The sequence below is a fragment of the Martes martes genome, assembly GCF_963455335.1.
Source record: "Martes martes genome assembly, chromosome: 1".
NCBI lineage: Eukaryota > Metazoa > Chordata > Mammalia > Carnivora > Mustelidae > Martes > Martes martes.
The window spans coordinates 196567912-196592871 of NC_137888.1; the positions used below are offsets into that span (position 1 = coordinate 196567912).

Here is a 24960-nt window from a genome sequence, read left to right on the forward strand (position 1 = left end):
GATAAATAATTTTGTTTTGACCTAAAACAAAAGTTTGCACTTTTCAAAGCCTGGAAGTTGTACCATTAAAGTTCAACTGTAGATCAGTGCTGAAAAGAGACTGCTGATTAGGCTTCTAAGAAAGAGAAATGTAAAAGGTGGACAGTTTCATTTCATCATGTTGACTTTTATTACTGTCCATGTGGGAAAAATAGGATGATGTATGCATTTTTAAGGATATAAAGGCATCTTTACGCAGAACATAAGGAATTTCCCAGGCTACCTGACTTTACCGAAAAGCCAGGTAGAGAAAAAATGAGTAACAAGGGGCATGGGCACATTGAGAAACCAAAAAGAATCTGGGAAGACAGGGTTCATATGCAAATAGACTGCACTGATATCCAGACTTCGGAAAGAAGTCTAAAAGGCAAGGGCAGGGGCGCCTGAGTGGCTCAGTGGGTTAAGCCTCTGCCTTTGGCTCAGGTCATGATCTCAGGGTCCTGGGATCGAGCCCCACATTGGGCTCTCTCCTCAGCAGGGAACCTGCTTCCCCCCCTCTCTCTCTCTGCCCGCCTCTCTGCCTACTTGTGATCTCTCTCTCTCTGTGTCAAATAAATACACAAAATCTTTTAAAAAATTGAAAAAAAAAACAACCCACAACAATTTAAAAGGAAAAAAAAACCCACAACAATTTAAAACCAAAGAACAGAAGGTAGGTCACCTACTTGTGCTCATCATTCAAGATGTGAACTTTAAAGAAGCGAGGCTGGACTTCTTCAGGCTTATTGTCAGCTGGAAGGGCTTCAGGAGCTGGAAGCCACATGTTGAACTCTGCCAGCCAATTCTGAAGAGTATTAACCTGGTAAAAAGCCAAGCCCGGGAAGAGAGTTTTAAGAAACAAGCTCAAAGCTGAGCTCATTGAGCTCTTCAGTACCCAGCAAGGCATTAAGCCATAGATCCTCAGAGGGCTGACTACATAATGCCTTCCCCAACTCTTACCGGCACAATGGCAAGGACAGTTTTGGCTGGCGTGTGGCGGAAGAGGACATCGATGAAGGATATCACTTGCAAAGTTTTCCCCAGACCCATGCTGTGGGCCAGGATACAGCCAAAGCCACTACTGGTCTTAAACCTCTCCAGGGATTCAACCAGGTTATCATACAGGAACCGGATCCCACCAATCTGACAAGGGACAAACACAGGCAATAGTTAAAGGAGCTGGCAAAGACCAGAGCTTTACGGATGCCTCGGTGGCTCAGTTGGGTAAGCGACTGCCTTTGACTCAGGTCATGATCCTGGAGTCTGCGACGGAGTACCACATCAGGCTCCCTGCTCAGCGGGGAGTCTGCTTCTCCCTCTGACTCTCTCCCCTCTCATGCTCTCTCTTTCATTCTCTCAAATAAATAAATAAAATCTTCAAAAAAAAAAAAAAGAAAGAAAAAGACCAGGGCTTTAGTTTCATTCATCCTGGAATTAGTGAGAATTAAATAAATGAGCAGATACCACACCAGACAGTTGTGGATGGCTACGGAAGTTTCCCTGTACCCTGCCTAGTCTATTGGCTGGTGACAGTCTTCCTAGAGAAAACAGAAAATCATTCACCTTGTACAATGACCCATCTAAGGCAAAAATCTGCAGTACCAAATTCTTGACAGGGTCTCTCACTCAGCCCCTGGTTGCTTACCTAGCCCATCCCATGAGGAGCAGTTCTTATTAAGAGTTCTTGTGTTGAGTCAATCTCTGTCTTCATGGAACTTCCACTCACTAGTCTTGGTTCAGGGCTCTGGGTCAACACAAACTACTCTGTTCCCTCCTATCAGAAAGTTGCTCAAACTTCTGACTCTTAAATCTCTTCTGGAACTACTTCCAGAATCAAATCAATTCCTAATTAAAGCACTTCCCTCCAGATAGCATCTCAATCAGTCTTGCAGCTCTCACAGAGGAAGCTCAAGATCATTAAGCCAAGAGATATAGCACCTTATACACAACAGGGCAAATGTAAGGCTTGGACTTCCCATTCATCAGAAATCCTGAAGCACTGGGGTGCCTGGGTGACTCGGTTGTTAAGTGTCTGCCTTTGGCTCAGGTCATGATCCCAGGGTCCTGGGATCGAACACCGCATAGGGCTCCCTGCTCAGCGGGAAGCCCGTTTTTCCCTCTCCCACTGTCCCTGCTTATGTTCCCTTTCTCTCTGTCAAATAAACAAGTAAAATCTTTTTTAAAAAGAAAGGAAGAAAAAAGAAAAAGAGAAATTTGAAACATCAAATGCTAGGAGGAAGGATCAGGCCTTTCCAATCGAGGCTCTAGGTACCGTACAAGTACTTCACAGGCTGTGATGCTAAAAACCACCAGCAGGTGATGCTCTCAGCAAGGAAGCTGAAAGGAAACAAAGAGGAGTGTCAAGATTTGTGGTACCTGATGAGGTTTCACTGCCCGTGCCAACTGCGGGGCCAGGAAGACATTCTCCTCCTCTGGAGGGTGGTTCAGGTTGACGAGGACCCGCCCCAGAGCATCACGCTGGTTTAAGATGTCATTCACATGGGTGCCACCCTTCTCCTCTTCCTCATCCTCCTCACTAACAGACTCACTGCTGTCCACAATGTGCAGAGTGTCCTCCTCTCCAGAGCTCAGTTCAATAACTTCTGAGACAGCCAACAAAACAGAACAAAAACCCAGGGAGCGGAGATAATCTACTGCTCATCACTAAAGCATTACAGCATGGCAAAAAAGTTACAACTTGTTATCACTTGTACAGTTTTGAGTTTTATTATTTCCCTCTTCCAGCTTCGAGTTAAGACAAGGGAAAACCCTGCATTTACAAGGAGATTCAGGGACATTTGTCACAGTCAAACCCCAAACCCAATGGGGAAGGACTGATTTCTATTCAGAGGCACAGCCAATTATTCAGGGTGGGCACTGAGTCGGGAGGAAGTGGAGGCACCTCTGGCTCAACCTTACCATCTCGACTGCTTTTTTCATCCTCACTGCCACTGCTGCTGTCCAAACAAATGACTTCCTGGGCAAGGACCCGAGGAGGCAGTTGGGGACCATCGCTTGCTCTTAAGACAATTTCCTCTAGGGAAGAAAAGATGGAAGGGAATGTCAAAACCACACTTAGCTCAGACCCAGCTTCCAAATGACTTATCAGCCTTCTTCCTTTGTTGCCCTCAAGGGAACTACCCCCTGAGGAGCGAAGTAGAGGGGTGTCTCAAATACCTCAGCCCCCTTTCGAACTTCCCTTATCTTTACTGGTTCTTATCTCCTAGCGCCCACCTGACCACTAAAAAAGATCCTAATCCCTTGGCATGTTAAGATTCAAAGTTACAGGAGAAAAAATTTAAATAATATCAATCTGAGGAGTATATTAAAAACACACACATGCACATATATTTTTTTTTAAAGTACAGTCTATGCTCAAAGTGGGGCCTGAACTCACAACCTTGAGATCAAGAGTCCCATGCTCTACCCACTAAGCCAGCCAGGACCCCTGAGGGGTACATTTTTACCCATCTTAACCTTTTAGATGTTTCTAATCATGTGCTCCTAAGAAACTGAATGACTCAAAAAGATTCCAGAGAGGCCACAGTCTTATTTCAGATCCACACTTCACCACTGTATGTGCCCAAGGCCTCATCTCCCTATACTTCCTGCCACTTCCGCTGCTTACCAGGAAGGAACTCCAGGGGAACTGTAGGAATGGGGGCTGCGTAATCCTTCCTCTGCTGCTCCAAGCGTTTCCTTCTTTCCAACTCCTCCTGTTGTGCTGCTTTGGTAACTGGCTCCAATTGATCCTCTCGGAGCAGCTTTCTAAACATTACAAGAGTGATCACTTGGATTGGTTTGAGATTTGGGCAACGTAATGTCAAGCTAAAGAGTTCACTGCTGACCTCACAGATCTGAGGCATGAGGAAGAGAAGCCCCACACATCGGTCCCACACATCCATGCAAAAGGCAAGGTTTAAAAAAAAAAAAAAAAAAAGTGGGAGGGACTTCCAGGCTCAGGTGATTCTGGGCTAACATTTTTTCATATTATTTAACTTTCTGAGACAAGTCCCTGAAAACTCATCTTTGCACACAACAGATCAAGAGTAAAACAGAGTAATTTGTGATTTATCAAGTTGAAAAATAATATTAAAAAATAGAGTTGTTATGTGGGAAAGCAGGACTACAGATGATTCTGCATCTTTATTTCCCAGAGTCTGAGTAAAATTTTTAAGCTATCATTACATTCAAAAACAAAAAAGATGAGGGTAGGAGGAGAAAAAGATCTCATTGATCTCCTTTCAATGGGAAAAGAAGGAAGGGCTGTGACAGAAGGAAGGGCTGGCTGTGGGGGATTTGGACAGTTAAGGAAGCTCACATCTTCCATTCACTTAGCTCAAGGAAAAAGCCCTGCTTTGGTCCAGAGAGTTCCCTGCCAACCGAAGTTGAGCTCTAAGAAAATGAGAATTCAACTTCTTTGATCTCCTCCTGTTTAGAAACGTAAGGGAAAAATAAAGGAAAAAACAGTCCAACCAGAGCACTCTCTCATACTTGGGATGCCCCCAGGGTCTCCAGAGAGTAGGAAACTCCCCAGCATAGCCTAGTGCCCACCGCATTTGCCCCACAATCTCTGACAGCCTGGGGTGGTCCTGAAAAGCATCTCCACTATTAATTGGGGGCACACAGCTTACACTTTTCTTCTTTGGAAAGGGGACTCTCCTGCTCAAACCAGTGCTGCTACTGACAGCCTTCAAATGAAGGTAATACCTCTCCTCCTTCCCTTCTCCTCTCACCCTGAGCACAACTCACCTTATGTTTCTCCTCATATGGGAGGGCTTCTGAGCTCTCTTCTTTTTGGGGTCCTCGGAGGCTAGGCTCTTGCCTTGGGGGCGCCTAAGCTGCTCTGAAGGCTCAGACTGAGATGAGGTAGTTGAAGTGCACCGCGGTGGCCGCTGCCCATCTTCCTCCAGCTGGGCACATTCAGTGCCACACATGTCTTCCAGGGATGGGTCTGAAAAGACAAGGAGACAGAGGTACAGGGACTAACCATTATGGGGAGAAAAGTGGGTTTTGATGCAGGCACACCTGGGTTCAAATCTCAATTCAACAACTTATTAGCTGGTAAGCTAAAGCAAGTGACTTACGGCTCTCTGAATCTCAGTGGACTGATCTATAAAATGAGAATAGCGATGCCTACATTTCAGAGTTGTTATAAGGACTAAATCATGTCCTCATGTATGTGCATGTGCATGTATGCATGTCTAGAACCAAGCCTGCTCCAGGGCAGGCTCACAACGAATAATAGCCATCACTCTTGCTAAATTTAAATTTAGCACTCTGATCAGAGTGAGGAAGCTTCATGGCCTCAGAATGCTCTGAAAGGGACAAGAGGTTCCAAGTACAGCTCACACTCACTTGTGTCTCATCTGCCAACAAAGGGAATATTCCTCCTTTTGATGTCTTAAAGTGTTCACTCCTTCAATTCACTGGCCAATCAGTGAGGGCTTACAACATGGCAAGATGCTTCAAGGGATGTTTATATGACTTCTTCCTTGCAAGAAGTTTGTTTTCTAGACATAATAAAGCAAGGTATGCTAAACACCACAGGAAGGGCAGGTTAACTGATCTAAAGAACTTAAAAATATATCATTTTTCGAGCCAGAGATAATTAGCTAAATCAAGAATAACTGCCTTAGGGTCACAGGAATATGTGACAATAAAGACAATACTTTGTGGTGTGATCATACATGGAATTACATGAGAAGTAAAATATGAGTGAAGCTTTGAAAGGGGAGAATGTCTAAAGGTACTGCCTTGAGGGAGGGGAGAAAAGGAGGAAATTTCTGGCAGAGGAATGTCGTTTGTGGCATCAAACACTGACAAGGACTAGGGCTGGCGTAGGAGGGTCCATATGCATACCCGTCTTCCTCAGTCTGCTGAGCAGCATTCTGTTTACGGGATGGGCAGGCTTTGACAGTCACATAGATCTTAAGCTTGTCTCCAAATCCACCAGAGCCTCCCAGATACAAGAAGTACGCAACTAAAAAGTCTTTCCCAAAGGTAAGAGCAATTTAAAGCTAGAACATAAATGCTATAACTGAGATGCACTGATCAAGGCCACTTGGATCTCAGGCAGGAAGGACTCAGGAAGTCTGGTATTTTGGTGGGATAATTTTTGTTTGTTTTTAACTAAACTTTAAAGATGTGCTTATTTATTTTAGAGAGAGAAAACACGAGGCGGGGGGCAGAGGGAGAGGGAGAGAGACTCTCAAGCAGACGCCACTCTGAGCACAGAGCCCGATGTGGGGCTTGATCCTATGACCCAAGATCACGACCTGAGCTGAAGTCGAGCTGGATGCTCCACCAAGCACACCACCCAGGCACCCCATGCTGTTAACTTAACTTTAAACTTTATTTGGGTTTCACCAGTTTTCCACTAATGTCCTTTTTCTGCTACAGGATTCCATCCAGGATATCATATTGTATCTAGCTCTCATGCCTCAGTCTCTCTAAACTGTGGCAGTTTCTCTTCTTGTCTTTCATGACCTTGACAGTTTTTTGAAAAGTACTGGTCAGGTGTTTTGCAGACTATCCCCTAATTTGAGCATCAGATGTTTTCTCATAATCAGAATGGAGTTATGGTTTTTGGGGGAAGAATACTGCAGAAGTAAAGTAAAGTAAAGTAAAGAAGTAAGGTATGATGAGAAGGATACTCATCACATCTTATCAGGATACATGCTATCATGTATCATATTACTGGTGATATTAGCCTTAATCACTTGTTTGAAGTGGTGTCTGCCAGACTTTTCCACTATAAAATCACTATTTTCCCCTTTCCATATTTTATAAGCCAATCACTAAGCCCAGGCACATTCAGGGGAAAGAGAATTAAGCACTATTTCCTGAGACGGGGCATTAGAGAATTTCTGGACATATGTCAAAATCACATGCAAATATTTGGGGTGGTAGGGGACTGTGAGGCTTTGAGAATGCAAATATCCAATTTCTTAAAATTTACCCACTCATTTTAACATCCATCAGTGGATCTTACCTTGAGAAATTCTTACTGTGGTGTTCTAATAGTGGTTTTCTATTTCCCTCTTCATGTCAACATTCATTATTTGGAATTCTTCTGTAAGGAAGATCTGTCCCCTCTCCCTCATTTATATATTCAACATTTATTTATAAATAAATCAATATTTATATCAATATATAAATATTTATTTATATCAGTATGGACTCAGGTGCCAATGGGGTAAGAAACACTGAACACTGTAGGTTTTGGTAAAGGGAGACAGTGTTGCCATAGACTTCAGTGAGTGAACCCGTAAGCCAATGTCCCCAAACAAAAAGATAGACATATCATGGGTCATCATCATATGCACCTAATCACCAAAAAATAACATATCATCAGCCAGTGGCCAAGTCACAAAATCGTAAGTGTTCCAAAAAAAAAAAAAAATCGTAAGTGTTCCAGATACTCCATCACTGCTTATCTTCTGTGGCTTGGTATACAGCCCCTATTGCCATTGTGGGGAAAGTTCCTTATGGTCTCTTTTACATGGATGTCAGGTTCTAGAACAGCATGGAGTTGGGAACTAACATTTCCTGAGAGATAACCGAGCACAGGGGTTCATTATGGACACTGAAACCAGACTTCTAGGGTATGAACACCTGCTGTCTCTTATCTGCTCCTCAATTATAAAAAGGGAGTAACAACTGTCATGCTATTCCTCAGCCTGACAGTTGAGAAGATGGTTATGTGAGAGAGCCTAGACGACGTGCTGGAACTATGTTCAGCACATAGTAAACACCATATAAAACAGCTGCTGCTCTTCCTAGGACTACACCCATTCCAGCTACAAGGAATGAGTTTGGTTTCTTATCTCCTTTCTTATGATAATGGCAAGGTGAATTTTGCTCCCCTCATTCTAAATTTGAGAAACCAAAGCCCTAAAAAGTTTAAAAAAAAAAAAAAAAAGAGAGAAAGAAATAGCTTGCCTGTGGGTATATAGGAAACAAGCAGGAAAACAGAAGCAGAGAGTTAACAGAATAAGCTTCATGGTCAGGCAATGCTAGTGTCGAATCCTGGCTCTGTCACTTACTTACTAGCTCTTTGTTCACGGGTTCAACTTCTCTGAGCCATAGTTCCCCACATCTGTAAAATGGGGATGTCAAAAGCTCTCTTAGGGAAAATGTTCTTCTTTAAACCCAGGTCTTGCCACACTCTGTGGAACTTCATACTCCTGACCACACTGAACAGTCCAGGAGCAAACAAAGCAACAGGGCTTAGTCAGCCATGCTGGGGAGCAGTATTTACTTATGTGGAAAATACAAACCTTAACTGTATATCTTACTAAAAAATCAGAAATAAGAAAGCAAAAGGGGATGCAGAAATGATACAACTTGCATTGTTCTCACAAAATGAGTGTTTCTTACAAATACACATTTGCATGTGTGAACATATGTACACACACACACACACACACACATCCCAGCCACATGAGACTGGAGACCACATCTTCATTCTAAATCTCCATATGAGGGGCGCCTGGGTGGCTCAGTGGGTTAAAGCCGCTACCTTCGGCTCAGGTCATGATCCCAGTATCCTGGGATCGAGCTCCGCATCGGGCTCTCTGCTCAGCAGGGAGCCTGCTTCCTCCCTTCTCTCTCTGCCTGCCTCGCTGCCTACTTGTGATCTGTCTGTCAAATAAATAAATAAAATCTTTTTTTAAAAATTTTAAAAAATAAAAAAAAAAAAATCTCCATATGAGACTACCACAAACTAGCCACTGCTGCCTCTCCTGCCACTTGCCTTTTAGTTTAGCCTAACACACATAGGAGCATTTGATTACCAGGCCCTGTACCAAGGCACAATGGAATGGTCCAGATGGGGAAACATGTGAGGTAAGCACCTAACAGCAACAACACTTGGGGAAAGGACACCCAATCCAGCCTTGCCTAGGGCTGGGTAAGGTGAAACCTGGCTTTAATCTAGTATAATAAGTAGGTACCAACTAGTAAAGGGAAAGAAAGAACATTCTAGGCAGATATAGGAACATAAGCAAAAGGAATATATACTTAAGGAGGAATAGTTGGGAAAATACATGCAGTTCAATACTGGCTAAAATTAATTAGGCAAATCAGCAGCAAGAAGGGCCTTCCGACCCAACAACCACTTCCCTGTCTCTCCTCAGGAGCCCCTCAACCAAGGCAGACTGAGGTGTAGACTCAAGATCCTTCCTAGATGCTAGCACAGATGTCAACCCCTGTCCCAGGGAGGACTACTTCCAAGGCCCTTTCTTCCTAGCCTTCTACATTCTACTGACAACTGTTTGGGCAGGGAGAGGAAGCTAATGTGGCCAATGTAAAGTGTGGGGCTGGAGGGGGATAGTGGGTGCGGACATGTGTGCACAAATGCACACGCACTCACATGTGAGTACCAGGGGTGATTCACTCTCCTGCAGCAGCAGTGGAAGTAGCTGCCTTGGCCCTCACACTGAGAGACCACTGGAAGTTTTTAGGTATCTACCTAAAACAGGTATCTACTTGCTTTTTGAAGAGCAAAGGGGAACTGGCTAAGAGAGGCACCAAACAAGAAATGTTCCTAAGGGGACAAGGCAATACTACTAACAGAAGCAAGAGATTAAAACATCACAGCCCCTTCTCTGTTACCACAGGATCCACAGCAGGCCTTTTACAAAAGGCCTCTCAAAGACACCAAGAGTTCGGGGTGACAAGAAGCACTGGGAATGCAACGTGAGCCTTGGCTTGTGGACATCTTCCACCCACTGAGAAAGTAAGGTGCTACTGCTTGTGTGTCCAGCCAGACAAGAGAACTGAAAGAAAAGCTCCAAAGGAGCTGCAAGTCTGACTGGCTACCCTCCCCTCAAACGGTCCTCTCCTATTTCCACCTGAAGCACTGTAAAAGGAAAGGTCAGCAATTCTGTTTTCCTTAAGAAGAACTACCACTGCTTCAGGGCCCCCACCCCTCCAAAGAGCTAATACTTCCATGGCATTGTCACATAATATTACATAATATTACTGTCACCTCTCTCCTAACTCACAGCCCTCAATTCTTCCCTCCTAAAAGGGGAGGCTATCACATTCTTCCTCGCAAAGGAAGATGTGGCTGGATAGCAGAGTCCCTAAGAGGGGACATCTCTTGCTAAATGGCTACTTCCACCAAAACTGCAGCTTGCCCTACACAATTACACTTGAGGCTGGGTTGACACACCTCAGCTTGGTGTTTTGCTAGGTCCTCTGACCTGGTTCTGATAATGAAATTTGATGTTCTCCTGGCCTTAAGGCCTTTTGTTTCTATTTCACAAGCAAATTTATTGAGTAACCACTTGGAGGAACAGTTGGAAGCAAGGTTAGAAATAGAAAGTAGGCAGACAGGACAGAGTCAGAGTATACAGGGCAGGATAAGGGGTCTGAACTTGATCTACTGGGTACTGGAAATTTGTTGCCAACTGTTCTACCTCCTTTTTCTGGTTTCTGCCTTGCAGAGTGTGATGTTTCTGGGAGGAGGAAGAAAATAATCTGATAACCTTTCAATATTTCTTTCAATGTTTCTGGGAGGAGGAAGAAAATAATCTGATAACCTTTCAATATTACAGACAAATTCACAATCAAACATTCCAACTTATAAGGTCTAGCTTTGAATTCCTGTCTGACCCAGGGTTGAACGTGGCCAAGCACAGTAGCAATTTTTAAATGATTATAGTATATACAATTCTCATGTACACTTAGTTCAGACACAGGTTTCCCCTTTACACAGAGGCTATAGGTCTAAACCAGCTCCTTACCAACCAGTATTCTTTGAATTAATCTTCAGCTTCTGGATTCAACAACTACTGTTTACTTGTTAAAGAGCTCTAGTTTATAGATGTACTAATATTTAAAGTTTGTTGTCAGGTAAGTTAATGTTCTACAAGTGCTTCATTGCTGCTTCATGATGCTTATTATGAACCTTCTGGTTTTTACATAACATTATAATATATACCACATCTTAAACTACTCTTAAACTATTACTTCAAAATTTCTATAATTAATTCTTCCCCAATTCAAAATGTGACTTTCCACTGCATGCTCTTTTGTATCTTCTTAAAAATGAACCATGTGAATTTACAACCTATTATCAAAATCATTAATTTAACTTTCAAAGATAGTCCTCCCTAAAATTCTGGAATATAATCCAAACGCCGCTAAAGAAAAAGAGAAAAGGATCAACAAGGAGGTAGAGAGACATGTGGCTTAAAAGTAAATGATTATTACCACCCAAATTCAGGATCATAGAATCAGATCTGGTCGCAAATACCTCTGAACTTTCTCTTTCACGTGAGCCAGTTGTGCACAGCAATCACCAGAGTTATATAAACACTAACGAACACTTACATAAGCTTCTCAGGAATGAGTTATGAACATCATCACGACAAATATGACTAGGCAAATGAGAACAATGCAAGAAAAATCTCTATGTTTCACTCGTTGGGGGTATAAGGTACACTTTCAGGGGCCTCTCTCTTCTTCCCACCCAATCCCAACTATACAAACAAAGCTCAGTGAATTCCAAGTCTTACCACATGGTGCCTGATGTAATGCAAAAGGATGTGTACACCATAACTATTATGTGCGTGTGCCAAAACATTACTTGAATCTCAACACACCTTGAGATCTCACTACTGGTTTGCAAAAATACAGGGAAGAAGGACCATGTTGACAGACTGGAGTGGCCAATGGAGACACTCTGTTCTGAGGAGCGTCCAGCAGTGTGATGGAGCAGGCCAGGGACCGCTTACACCTGAGATAGACTACAGGATGGCATGTACCAGAGGTGGAAGCCCAAGTCAAATGCAGAAGGACAGCCTCCCTGAGCAGCCAAGAGTGTCATCGGAACCCGAAGCAATTTCAGCAGTAGACAGTACCTATGGTGGGTTTCCAGGCAAACTGAGGCCTTCTTAGCCGAGACACCAAGACGTGGTAAAAGCAGTATTACAACATCCAGATGGCTGATTTCCAAGCAAAAAACCAGTGGATAATGTATTGATGTATCTGAATCAGCTGACAATGTAATAAAGATAATATCCATGATTTTTAGAAAACAAAAGAATTATGTTAAATTTGTTAAGCAAGACCACAAGGATGCAATCGGCAAAATCTATGAAACTAGAGTAACAAGTGAATCCTTTTCTTCTGCAAATAAATTGCAAGGAAAAAAAGAACACTAAAAAGAGGTAGGAAAAACTCAGATTAAAGAGATTTGAAAGACAAATGAACTAAATGTGGGATTTATAGGGATTTTAATGAAATAACAGTAAAAATAATCTTTAAAAGATAATCAGGGATTATCCGCATATTTCATGATATAAGGAATTACTGATTCAAAATACTGAGGTGTGATAATGGTATTGTGTTTATTTTTGTTTTTGCTTCTAGGACTTTAATGCTAGAAGACAGAATAAAAACACTCTGAAGTTTACAGATAAAAGGTTACAACTTTAAGGATCTACTTCCAAATAATCCAAGGTGGGGGGAACAGATGAAACCAGACTAGCCTTGTATTTACAACTATTGAAGAGAATACTGGGAATACAGGGTTCATTTTACTACTGTCTCTTTTTCTATTTCATTTGAGATTTTCCAGAATAAAACTTCACTACTGTTTTAATTTTAGAAGTCTTTTTTTTTCTTTTTTTTAAAGATTTTATTTATTTATTTGACAGAGATCACAAGTAGGCAGAGAGGCAAGCAGAGAGAGAGAGAGAGAGAGAGAGGAAGAAGAAGCAGGCTCCCCGCTAAGCAGAGAGCCCGATGCGGGACTCAATCCCAGGACCCTGAGATCATGACCTGAGCCGAAGGCAGAGGCTTAACCCACTGAGCCACCCAGGCGCCCTTAATTTTAGAAGTCTTAACAGAAGATAAAATATAATAAGCACGGGGCGCCTGGGTGGCTCAGTGGGTTGAGCCACTGCCTTCGGCTCAGGTCATGATCTCAGGGTCCTGGGATCGAGTCCCGCATCGGGCTCTCTGCTCAGCGGGGAGCCTGCTTCCCTCTCTCTCTCTCTCTGCCTGCCTCTCTGTCTACTGTGATCTCTCTCTGTTAAATAAATAAATAAAATCTTGAAAATATATATATAATAAGCACGAATCTCTAAACTATTTAGATCTCAACTTTTCCACATTTGTTAATATATATGCACATATTTTGCACCAGTAACCAATGAATACACATCATTTTGTGTTCTGTTTTGGTCACATGTTACATACATATAAATATTTCTTTGACATAGTGACACAGTCCACATACTCATCATTTTAATGAAGGGTATCAGTGTATCACAGAATGCTTTGTCATTCAGGCTATTTCTTAGTTTTTATTTGTATCTATAGTGGCATAAATATCTTTGTACAAACTATTTTTCCCTTTGATTTAGTCATTTGTGGTACAATCCACTACAGCTAGGGAAATGAGCAAAGAGTTTAAATGTTCCAATATTGGTAAACTTTTTCTATAAAAACCCTGATAGTAAACACTTCAGGTTTTGTGGGTCATAGGTTTCTGTTATAACTATTCAACTTTACCAGAGCAGCTCAAAAGCAGCTATACATAAACATATAAGTGAACAAAAACAGCTGTGTTGCAGCACAATTCTGTTTACAAAAACAGGAAAAAACAATTCTGAAAAAGAACAAAGGAGGGCACACACTTCTGATTTCAAAACTTACTATGAAGCTACTATTATAATCAAAACAATGTGGAACAGGCATAAAGACAGCCATATAGACAACTGAAATGGGACAGAGAGCACAGAAATAAACTCTCACATATATGGTCAAAGGATTTTCAACCAGAGTACCAATACCATTCACAGGAAAAGGACAGTCTTCTCAGTAAGCAGTGCTGGGAAAGTCAAATACCCACATGCAGAGGAATGAAATTGGACCCTTAGTTTATACCATATACAAAAATTAACTAAAAAATGGATCAAAGACCTAAATGTAAAACCTAAAAATTATATAAAACTTAGAAGAAAACGTAAGGGGAAAACTTGATGACACTAGATTTGGCAATGATCTCTTGGATAGGAAACCAAAGGGACAGCAATAAAAGAAAAAAAAGACAAACGTCATGAAAACTTAAAATTGTGGGCATGAAAAGACACTATCAAGAGAGTGAAAAGACAACCCATGGATTGGTTTGCAATCCATGTATCTGATTAGGGATTAATATCCAGAATATATAAAGAACTCCTAAGACTCAACAACAAAAACCAAACTGATTCAGAAATGGCAAAGGATATAAACGGACATTGCTCCAAATAAGATCTATAAATGGCCAATAAGCACCTGAAAAGATGCTTAAAATCACTAATCATTAGGGAAACATAAATTGATACTACAATAACATATCACCTCAAAGCCATTTAGGATGGCCATCACCAAAAAAACAAAAGAGCCAGCGTTAGCACGAATGTGGAGAAATTGGAACCCTTGAGCACTGTTGGCAAGAATGTACAATGACACAGCTGCTATGGAAAACAGTATGGCAATCCCTCAGAAAGTTAAAACATGGGATTGCCATATGATCCAGCCATTCCACTTCTGGATGTATACTCGAACTGACAGTAGGGTCTTGACATGACATACAGCTGTGTTCTACAGCATCATTATTTATAATAGCTAAGATGTGGAAACAACCTAAGTATCCACTGATGGATGAAGGGATAAGCAAAACATGACATATACAGACAATGGAATAGTATACAGCCTTTAAAAAGGAAGGAAATTCTGACACATGCTACAGCATAAGTGAATCTTGAGGACATTATATTAAGTGAAATAATTCAGTCACAAAAGGAAAAAAGGACAATATACGATTCCATCTATATGAGGTACTTAAGGTAGTTAAAATCATAAAGACAAAAAGTATTATGGTAGTTCCCAAGGGCTAGGAAGAAAAAGGAATGGAGGGATGATTTGATGGGTACAGAGTTTCAATATAGGATGATGAAAAAGTTTTGGTGATGGATAGTGGTGACAGTTGCAGAACAATGTAAATTTACTTAATGCCACTAAATTCTACACCTTAATAAGGCTAAAATAGGGTGCCTAGGTGGCTTAGTCAGTTGTTCATCCTACTCTTGATCTCAGCCCTGGTCTTGATCTCAGGGTCATGAGTTCAAGCCCTGTGTTGGGCTCCACACTGGGCATAAAGCCTACTTAAAAAATACAAAATTAAAATGGTAAATTTTTTAAAAATATTTTTATTTATTTATTTGACAGATCACAAGTAGGCAGAGAGGCAAGCGGGGCGGGGGGGCAGGATCCCCGCTGAACGGAGAGCCCGATGTAGGGCTTGATCCCAGGACCCTGAGATCATGACCTGAGCTGAAGGCAGAGGCTTAACCCACTGAGCCACCCAGGTGCCCCTAAAATGGTAAATTTTATGTTATACATATTTTAGCACACACAGTTGGCTTAGTCATTATGCTAAGTTAAAGAAGTCTGACACAAAAAGCCTCATATTGTATAATTCCATTTATAGAAATGTCCAGAACAAGTAAATCTCTACAGACAGAGTAGGCTAGTCATTGCCAGGGACTGAGAGAGAGGATAATGGGAGTGACTGCTTATGGATAAGGGGGTTTTGGGGTGATGAAAATGTTCTGAAATTAAACAGTGGTGATGATTCAACAACCTTGATATACTAAAAATCATTGAATTGTACACTTCAAAATGATGATTTATACCTCTATAAGAATATATACATATTTTTAAATGTTGGCTTGGCGCTTCTTCCAGCAAAGGTGGAATAGCTTGAGGCAAACCAACACTTGCACTATGAAGAGCTAGAAATATGTTATCAAATTTAAAAACCACCACCACAACAAAGCCTTCTGAAGGCACTGAAGAGATGCTGAAAGGACCAGAAGTAGAAGGGACAAGATTCCAGAGAAAGGGAAATCAAGAAGAGATGAGCCAGCATTCTACTGCCATTTATTCCCCTCTTCCACCAAGTCTGGTTGCTGGGACAAGGTGAGAGTCACCCAAACAGAAGGCTGTTAATAAGAAGCAAAGAAACTGGAAGAACTTTTGACAATTTCATTGGACTAAAAAGACAAAACTTGAAGACATGAGGGACCATCAGCCTGGTGAAGTGGGAAAGGCAGAACTGAGCCAAAAATTCAGTCTATTTCCATTCAGGTCATTTACTTCACTCTAAAGCTGAGTGAGATGGGAGGTTGAAAAGCTAAGAAAAAAACCACTGAAAAGTAGAGCTGATGTTTCTGTAATCTTGAGGTGCAGAGAAGAATTTAGGAACCATCAGAGCAGATGGCCCCAGTGAACATTCTGACTCTCAGTTGGAACTTACAGGATGGCCACACTCTAGAAACAGGGGTATGCCAGAAGTAAACAAAATCTCTTAAACTATGATCAGCATTTATTCAGCTTTATCCTGCTGGATTAAGGTGATCAGCCCCACTATATGTACTTAGAAGAGAAAAAAGAAACCCTCTCTAAAGATACTATCTATAGCCCATATAAGCTTTTATATATACTGTCCAGCATTCAATGAAAAATTACCAGCTATGCCAGGAGACAAAATCAAATGATCAAAAACTAAGAGGGACAAACAGACAACAGAACCAGAATCACTGGTGATCTAGATACTACAAAATAAGAAACAACTGATAAAACATGTAAAAAAACAATAAAAGAAATGGAGAAAATAAATGAAAGGATAATGTCACCAGATAATTAGATAATATATATTATCAGATAATCTGGATAATGTCACCAGATAATCAGAATATATATTAATCAATTCTCACTGATACGTGAAATTTAAGGAAAAAAAAACAGAGGATCATAGGGCAAGAGCAGAAAAAATAGAACAAGATGAAACCAGAGAGGGAGGCAAATCATAAGAGACTCTTAATCACAGGAAACAAACTGAGGGTTGCTGGAGGGGAGGTGGGTGGGAGGATGGGGTTACTGGTCGATAGATATTAAGGAGGGCACATGATATACTGTGCACTGGGTATTACATGAAACTGATGAATCCTGAATCACTGGCCTCTACTTCTGAAACCAATAATATATGTTAATTAATTGAATTGAAATTTTAAAAATAAATTTTAAAAAAAGAAAAAAGAATCAAAGGCATATTCTAGAAACAATATATATAGTAAGTGGAATCAAGAAGCTCTGTGGATTATAGGTATGATAAACAGAAAAAAACAAAAACAATAAAAAATATTCCTAGTGAGATTATATAGCAAAAGTGTTGAAAACTAATAAAGAAAAAAAATTGTATAAGCAGTCATGAGTGGGGGAGAACACAATACCTTCAAAGGACCAACAATAACAATGGATTCTTGAGACCTGAAAAGACACTAGAAGATGATGGAAAGTTTCTAAGCTTTTTTAAAGAAAATAACTGGCAACCTAGAATTTTGTACCAGTTAATACATCACTCAAAAACGAGGGCAAAATAAAGCAACTTTCAACAAAAAACACACAGATTAAATTTGTTGCCAAGAAACATACCCAAAAACAAATACCAAAGACAGAAAGAAAATGATCTCAGACAAAAAACAGAAATGAAGGAGGGAATGAAAAACACAAAAAGGGAAGTGCTCCTAACCATTTCTAATTCGCACTGCTTGATTTGATGTTTGGTCAAATAAACTTCTAAAAATTAAAAAGAACAACAAAAGGTCTATGTGTGGAAAATATAAGTACTGACTAGAGAAAAACATTTTGTGGCACTTAAAATATGTAGAATTAAAATAAGGATATATAACATAAAACGCAGCAAAGAGGTAAACATTTAAAATGTTCTAAGGTGGCATGGCATCTGCATGACGCTGGTTAGCGTCTGACTCTTGGGTTTCGGCTCAGGTTGTGATCTCAGGGTGATGAGACAGAGCCCCACAACAGGCTCCACAGAGTCTCCTTAAGATTCTCTCTCCCTCTCCCTCAGCCCTTCCTGCTCGTGCTCTCTCTCTCCCAAATAAATAATCTTAAAAGATTAAAAGTTCTAAGATTCTAATATAGTTGGGGAAGTAATAAAAGCAATGATTCGTATTAGACAAGTACGCATACTGTAATCTAGGATAACCACTAAAAGCATAGTAAAAGACTATATAACTAACAAGCCTATATAGGGAGAAAACTGAATCATCAAAAAAACAAAAACCAAAACAAAACAAAAAAAAACCCACCCCACAAAAAACAAAACCAAAACAAACTTGATTAATCTTTTTATAATAAACAAGACAGAAGATGAGATAGAAAATAAATACCAAGATGATAAATTTTAACACAACTATATCAATAATTACATTAAATACAAATCAACTAAATTAGAAGACTAAAACTGTTAGACTGGATTTAAAAAAGCAAAACCCAACTAAGCAGTGCTAGCATGAAAAATAAATAATAGGGAAAAAAGTGGAAAGAGAATAGAAAAAAAAGTTGAAAAAAGACGTTAAGAAATGCTAACTAAAAAGCTGACATATCTATACTAATATCAGGTGAAAGAGAGATTAGGGTAAGAAGCATAATAGAAATAAAAAGGGATGTTTCATAATGACAAAAGGTCAACATACAAAAAAGACATAGCAGTATCAAATCTATACGCATACAATACCTTAGCCTCAAAATACATCAAAACTGAAAGAAATACAGAAATCTATAATCATAATGAGAACTAACATGCCTCTTTCAAGAATAAAATTCAACAGACAAAAATACCAGTAAGGCCATACAAGAACTGAATGAAACAATTAACAAACCTGAATTAACAAACATATTTAGAACACTTCATTGGACAATAACAAACACACATTCTTTTCAACAGCTTATGTATGCATTGTTTATCAAAACTGCCCTTTACTGAACCATAAAGCAAACATCAACAAATTTCAAACATGTGAAATCATTCAGAGTATGTATATAGCCACAGTGAGAACAAAACAGATACTAGAAGTCTAGCAATGCTAGGGAAAGAGCAATGTCAGGGAAACCGGAGAGTGCTAGACTTGCCAGAGTTGAAAGTTCTCATTAACATCTTATATAACACCTCTACCATCCAGCTGAGACAAAAGAAAGGCTGTCCCTAGGAGTAAGAACGTCTCTAGAGTGAGACCTATATTACATCCTCCCTACCAAAGCCTAAAACCAAGCCCTGACGTGGTCTGCAAGAACACAGAATTTAGAGATTGAGTCCTACCAAATTAGATTGGAAAATACCTTGGGCTTTTCACAGACTGGTACTGAAATGGCATAAAACCAAGGCTTCACAAGTTCAAGGGGATCAATCAGTAACTGAAATGCCTGCTAAACTTAAAATGAACACTTTTTAGAGGAAGATAACAGAATGCAGAGCCTCTACAATATATTATGTACAAAGACCATTTTATTTAATCAAAAGTCACCAGATATGCAAAGAAATGGGAAAAAATATCTATAGTCAAGAAAAATTCAATCAAGAGACATCTAGGAGTGCCTGGCTGTCTCAGTAGTAGAGCTTGCAACTCTTGATTTCGGGGTGGTGACTTTGAGCCCAAACTGGGTACAGAGCTTAGTTGAGGAAGGGAAGAAGGGAGGGAGGGGAAACCTTGATGGCCTAGATGTTAGGACTGTGAGCAGTAACCATGAGAAACAATAAATGTTACTGTCTTAGATTACTTAAGTTTTGGGGAAACTTATGACATAGTATTAGTAACTGAAACAGAAACTCAGTACTCGGGGTATATAAAAATTAAAAATTCAATAAAATATTTAAACTATGGCCTCGTGTTTGGGGTCAAGTGGTGAGTGGAAGCTAGTGAGGAGACTGGTCATAAAAGCCCAAAAGGTCTCAAGGAGATTATAGATGAAGGTTTAAAGGAAAATATTATAGGATGCTAAAGGAAAAAAACACTGTTTCATAAAGTTTAGCAACTCTATCACCAGCAGTAACATGGAAAATTAATGAGGCACCTGGCTGAGTCCATTAAGTGTCTGACTTCAGCTCAGGTCATGATCTTAAGGTCCTGGGATTGGCCCACACTGGGCTCCATGTTCAGCAGGGAGTCTGCTTGTCCCTCTCTGCCCCTCCCCCTGCTAATGCACACAGTCTCACTTATGCACACACTCCTAAAAAAAAAAAAAGAAAGAAAGAAAGAAAATTGAGACCTGTTAAAATCCTTTGTTATGATCTCAGAAATATTTAAAGTAGTGCTTCATAGACCTGTTCAGACAAAAGGCCTCCTAAAGATTTTGCAGACATGCCTCGCAGATCTTCTCTGTTAAAAAAACAAAACTTAGGGGTGCCTGGGTGGCTCAGTGGGTTAGGCCCCTGCCTTCAGCTAGGGTGGTGATCCCAGGGTCCTGGGATCGAGCCCCGCATCGGGCTCTCTGCTCAGCGGGGAGCCAGCATACCCCCTCTATCTCTGCTTGCCTCTCTGCCTACTTGTGATCTCTGTCTGTCAAATAAATAAATAAATAAATAAATCTTTAAAAAAAAAAAAAAAAAACTTAGAACAATTTTAGAATATTATCTTATACTAGCCTCCCAGGAAGGCCAACCAGAAAAGAAATTATCTTGAAAAGATTTGTGAGTAGAACTTTTGTCTAATGAAGTGGATTTTATACTGATACACAAGTTTATAAAGGAAATGTATGAGCCTAAAATGGAAGAGATATAAACAATACAAAATGAAAAAAGGGTTTGGACCCTCAAACTTCTAGAGGCAGTCAGCAAGCTGGGGTTCAACTATAATCCAGGTTACTTTTTGTAAAATGAAAGGATTATTCAGAAGACAGAACAAAGATTCTAGAGGATAACACCAAAAGCCCTGAAGAAATACTGAGTTCTAATCAAAGAACTAGCAAAATGTGCTCACCTAGGAATTTTAGAACTACTATAGATCAGTGACTGCTGTGTGCCTCACTCCCTTCTCACTCCCCTACTTTCTCTGCCCCATCTTTTGAATGAGAGTATCTACCTTGTCCCCATAACATCTTACATTGGTGGAGGCAGAAAACTGGTCTCTTTAGTTCATAAAAGTCTTCAAATAAGAGAAACTGTACTTAAGGAGCGAACTCAAGAAAACTACAACTGAAAGCCACATTCACATGTAGATCTGAGTTAGAGGACCAGATCTTGGACTATAAGCTGATGCTGGACTGGGATGAAATTTTGGGGGTCTTGAGGAAAGGGTGCAGTATATTTTACATGTGGGATGATGTAAATTACTGTGGCCAGAGGGTAGAATGTGGCAGACAGTTTTTTCCAAATATGAATGTAACAGTATCTTTTATTCCAAAGCTTTCCTATAGTTCGACCTTGATTCATCTCCTATTGAGAAGTAGATTCTAATTTTTTTCTTTTGAATCTGGGTGCGCTTATGACTTAGTTATAACCAAAGAATAACACAGAAGTGACACTGTAACTTCCAAGGCTAGCATAAAAGGCAATGTAGCCTCCACCCTGTTTGTTATTTAACCCTGGCCACTATCTGCTGCAACTGAGATTGATGAGTCTAAAAATTTTTTATGAAAATGCAAAGATCCTAGAGTAATCAAAATAACTTTTTAAGACAACAACAAGGGGCACCTGGGTGGCTCAGTGGGTTAAAGACTCTGCCTTTGGCTTGGGTCATGATTCCAGGGTCCTGGGATCGAGCCCCGAGTTGGGCTCTCTGCTCAGCGGGGAGCCTGCTTCCTCCTCTCTCTCTCTACCTGCCTCTCTGCCTATTTGTGATCTCTGTCAAATAAATAAATAAAAATCTTTAAAAAAAAAAAAAGACAACAACGAAGTTGGAATTCTTATACTACCTGATTCAAACTACAGTAATGATGATTTTGAGTAAGGATACAGTTATTAATGTAATACAGTCCAGAATTAGACTGCACATTTATAGTCAACTGATTCTTTACAAAGGTACCAAAGTAATCCAAAGGAGAAAATTCTTCCAGCACACCTTCTGCAATGGATACAATCCTCACCCCATTCCATGTCATACAGAAACAACAATTCAAAATGGATAAAGGCCTAAACATAAAAGCTTAAACTATAAAACTTCTAGTAGAAAACAGATGCAACTTTAGGTTAAGTAAAGATTTCTTTTTTTTTTGAAGAGCTTATTTATTTATTTAACAGACAGAGATCACAAGTATAGGCAGAGAGACAGGCAGAGAGAGAAGGGGAAGCAGGCTGCCTGCCGAGCAGAAAGCCCGATGAGGGGCTTGATCCCAGAACCCCGGGACCATGACCCGAGCCGAAGGCAGAGGCTTTAACCCACTAAGCCACCCAGGCGCCCCAAGTAAAAATTTCTTAAGCAGGACACAAAAAGCTTGAACCACAAGGGAAAAACCTGATAAAGTGTGCTTCATCAAAATTAAAAACTTCTCTTCAAAAGGTATCCTTAAAAGAAAAATGACAAGTCACAGTCTTATAGTCTCGTAGAAAACATTAACTCTGTGTGTGTTTGTGTGTGTGTATACCTGATAAAAGACTTGTATCTAGAATATATTCTCTCGGGGTGCCTGGGTTGCTCAGTTGTTAAGCAACCGCCTTCAGCTCAGGTCATGATCCCAGGGTCCTGGGATTAAGCCTCACATCAGGGTCCCTGCTCAGCAGGAACCCTGCTTCTCCTTTTCCCAGTGTCCCGGCTTGTATTCCCTCTCTCGCTGTGTCTGTCAAATTAAAAAAAAAAAAAAAAACAACCAAACAAAAAAAAACTTTAGAATATATCCTCTCTTTTTAAAGATTTTATTTATTTTACTAGGAAAGAGAGAGTACATGTGTGCGTTGGGGCTGGAGGGGAAGGGTGGGCAGAGGGAGAGGGAGAGAGCATCTCAAGCAGACTGCACTGAGCACAGAGGCCAATACGGGGCTTTATCTCACGACCCTGAGTCATGACCCAAGCTGAAATCAAGAGTCATACACTTAATCAACTGAGCCACCCAGACATCCTAGAAAATATTCCTTAAAAACTCTACAATTCAGTAAGAAGATGACAAACAACCCAGTAAGAAAAGCAAAAGAGAACAGATATTCCACAAAAGAGATATACAAATGTTCAATGAACAAATGAAAAGACATTCAGTATCATTAGGGAAATGCACATTTAAATTACAATCAGATGCCACTTGATAATCACTAGAATGGCTAAAATTAATAATACTGGCTGATATGCTTGCTTTGGCCGCACAAATAATAATACTGACTGAAAGGGGACTTCAACTACTTCCATTTTGACCTCAAAATTTCTAAATTTTTTTTTTTTTTTTAAGATTTTATTTATTTATTTGTCAGAGAGAGAGAGAGAGTGAGCACAGGCAGACAGAGTGGCAGAGGGAGAAGCAGGCTCCCCGCGGAGCAAGGAGCCCGATGTGGGACTCGATCCCAGGACGCTGGGATCATGACCTGAGCCGAAGGCAGCCGCTTAACCAACTGAGCCACCCAGGCGTCCCGACCTCAAAATTTCTAACTAATCGATTAAGTTCTTCTTTCCAGCTTATCTCTTACCTCAGGCAAAAGACCCTGCAGGTAAATGCATTCCATGATGGGAACCAAAACTACCACACTTCACGCAATAAGGACTATACTGAGCCAGCAAGAGCTCTGGCAGTGATTGACCCCAAGACAATGACTGACTTGACCTTCACTGCCCACCTGCACATACCCACTAACCTTTGTCCCACATTTTCCTTATATAAACCTGGAAGTATTTTCAGCACTTTGGAGACCGCTTTGGGATGCTAGTCTACTATCTACCCCATGTTGGCATCACTAAAATAAATTCCTTTCTTGTTTCACCACCGCTAGTCTCTCTGCCTTTAGATTTTGTCAGCAGCAAGTGGCCAAACCTGCTCTGTTTGGGACCCCGGAGCCAGGTGCTCTTGCACCCCTACCCTTGGTTACATGACCATACCACATGCTTGCAAGGATATGAAGCACCTGGAATTCTCACATACTACTGGCAGGAGTGTAAAGTGGTGCAATCACTTTGGAAAAACATTCTGGCATTTTCTAATAAAGTTAAACATATACCTACCACAGCAATTCATATCTTAGTATTTTATCCAAGGGAAACTGAAAACTTACCTCTAATTATTAAAAACCAAGTCAGCTTCACAGGATTGTTCAGAACAAGTTTACTCATTAGATTAAATGTCTATTAACAGGTGAATCAATAAACAAGTTGTATTTAACTTTTTGCAGTTGGAATACTACTCAACAATAAAAACGAACAAACTAGGGACATGTGCAACAACAGATGAATCTCACAGACACCATTCTGAGCAAGAGGCTAAGCACAAAAGAATATGTACTAAATAATTCCATTTATATGAAATTCTGTAACAGGCAAAGCCAATCTATAATAACAGAAATGAGTTCAAAACGGTTGCCCAGAAAACTGACTACAAAAGGGCGTGAGAACTTTCTGGGAAAATGGGTATTTTCTGTATCTTGATCAGGGCGATCATATTTGTCAACAGTCATCAATCTATACAAAGAAGATGTGAATTTTACTATATATAAATTGTATAGTAAAATTGATTTTTTAACAAGATTTTATCTATTTATTGGAGAGAGAGTGCGTGCGGACACGCGTTCACGAGCTAGCATGAGTTGGGGAGGGGCAGCAGGAGAGGGAGAACCAGACTCCGTGCTGAGTAGAGAGCCTGATGTGCGGCTGGATCTCAGGATCCTGGGATCAAACTGAGGTGAAGGCAGACACTTAACTGAGCCACCCAGGCACACTTAAAATTGATTTTTTAAAAATTCATGATGGGGCGCCTGGGTGGCTAAGTGGGTTAAAGCCTCTGCCTTCAGCTCAGGTCATGATCTCAGGGTCCTGGAATCAAGCCCCACATCAGGCTCTCTGCTCAGCGGGGAGCCTGCTTCCTCCTCTCTCTCCGCCTGCCTCTCTGCCTACTTGTGATCTCTGTCAAATAAGTAAATAAAAATCTTTTTAAAAAAAAATTGTGAAG

General features: G+C 40.5%; 1 protein-coding gene across 1 annotated transcript in view; it reads right to left on the reverse strand.

Annotated features, from left to right (window-relative positions):
* The window catches only part of RAD54L2 (RAD54 like 2), a 110309-nt gene that overhangs the window by 20625 nt on the left and 64724 nt on the right, over positions 1-24960 (reverse strand). Inside the window, exons 4-9 of the mRNA XM_080806991.1 lie at positions 4771-4972; positions 3647-3786; positions 2938-3054; positions 2395-2621; positions 979-1161; positions 705-838 (exon numbers count right to left, since the gene is read on the reverse strand). Coding sequence (XP_080663117.1) covers positions 705-838; positions 979-1161; positions 2395-2621; positions 2938-3054; positions 3647-3786; positions 4771-4972 — 1003 coding nt within the window. The remainder of the gene's footprint in view (positions 1-704; positions 839-978; positions 1162-2394; positions 2622-2937; positions 3055-3646; positions 3787-4770; positions 4973-24960) is intronic.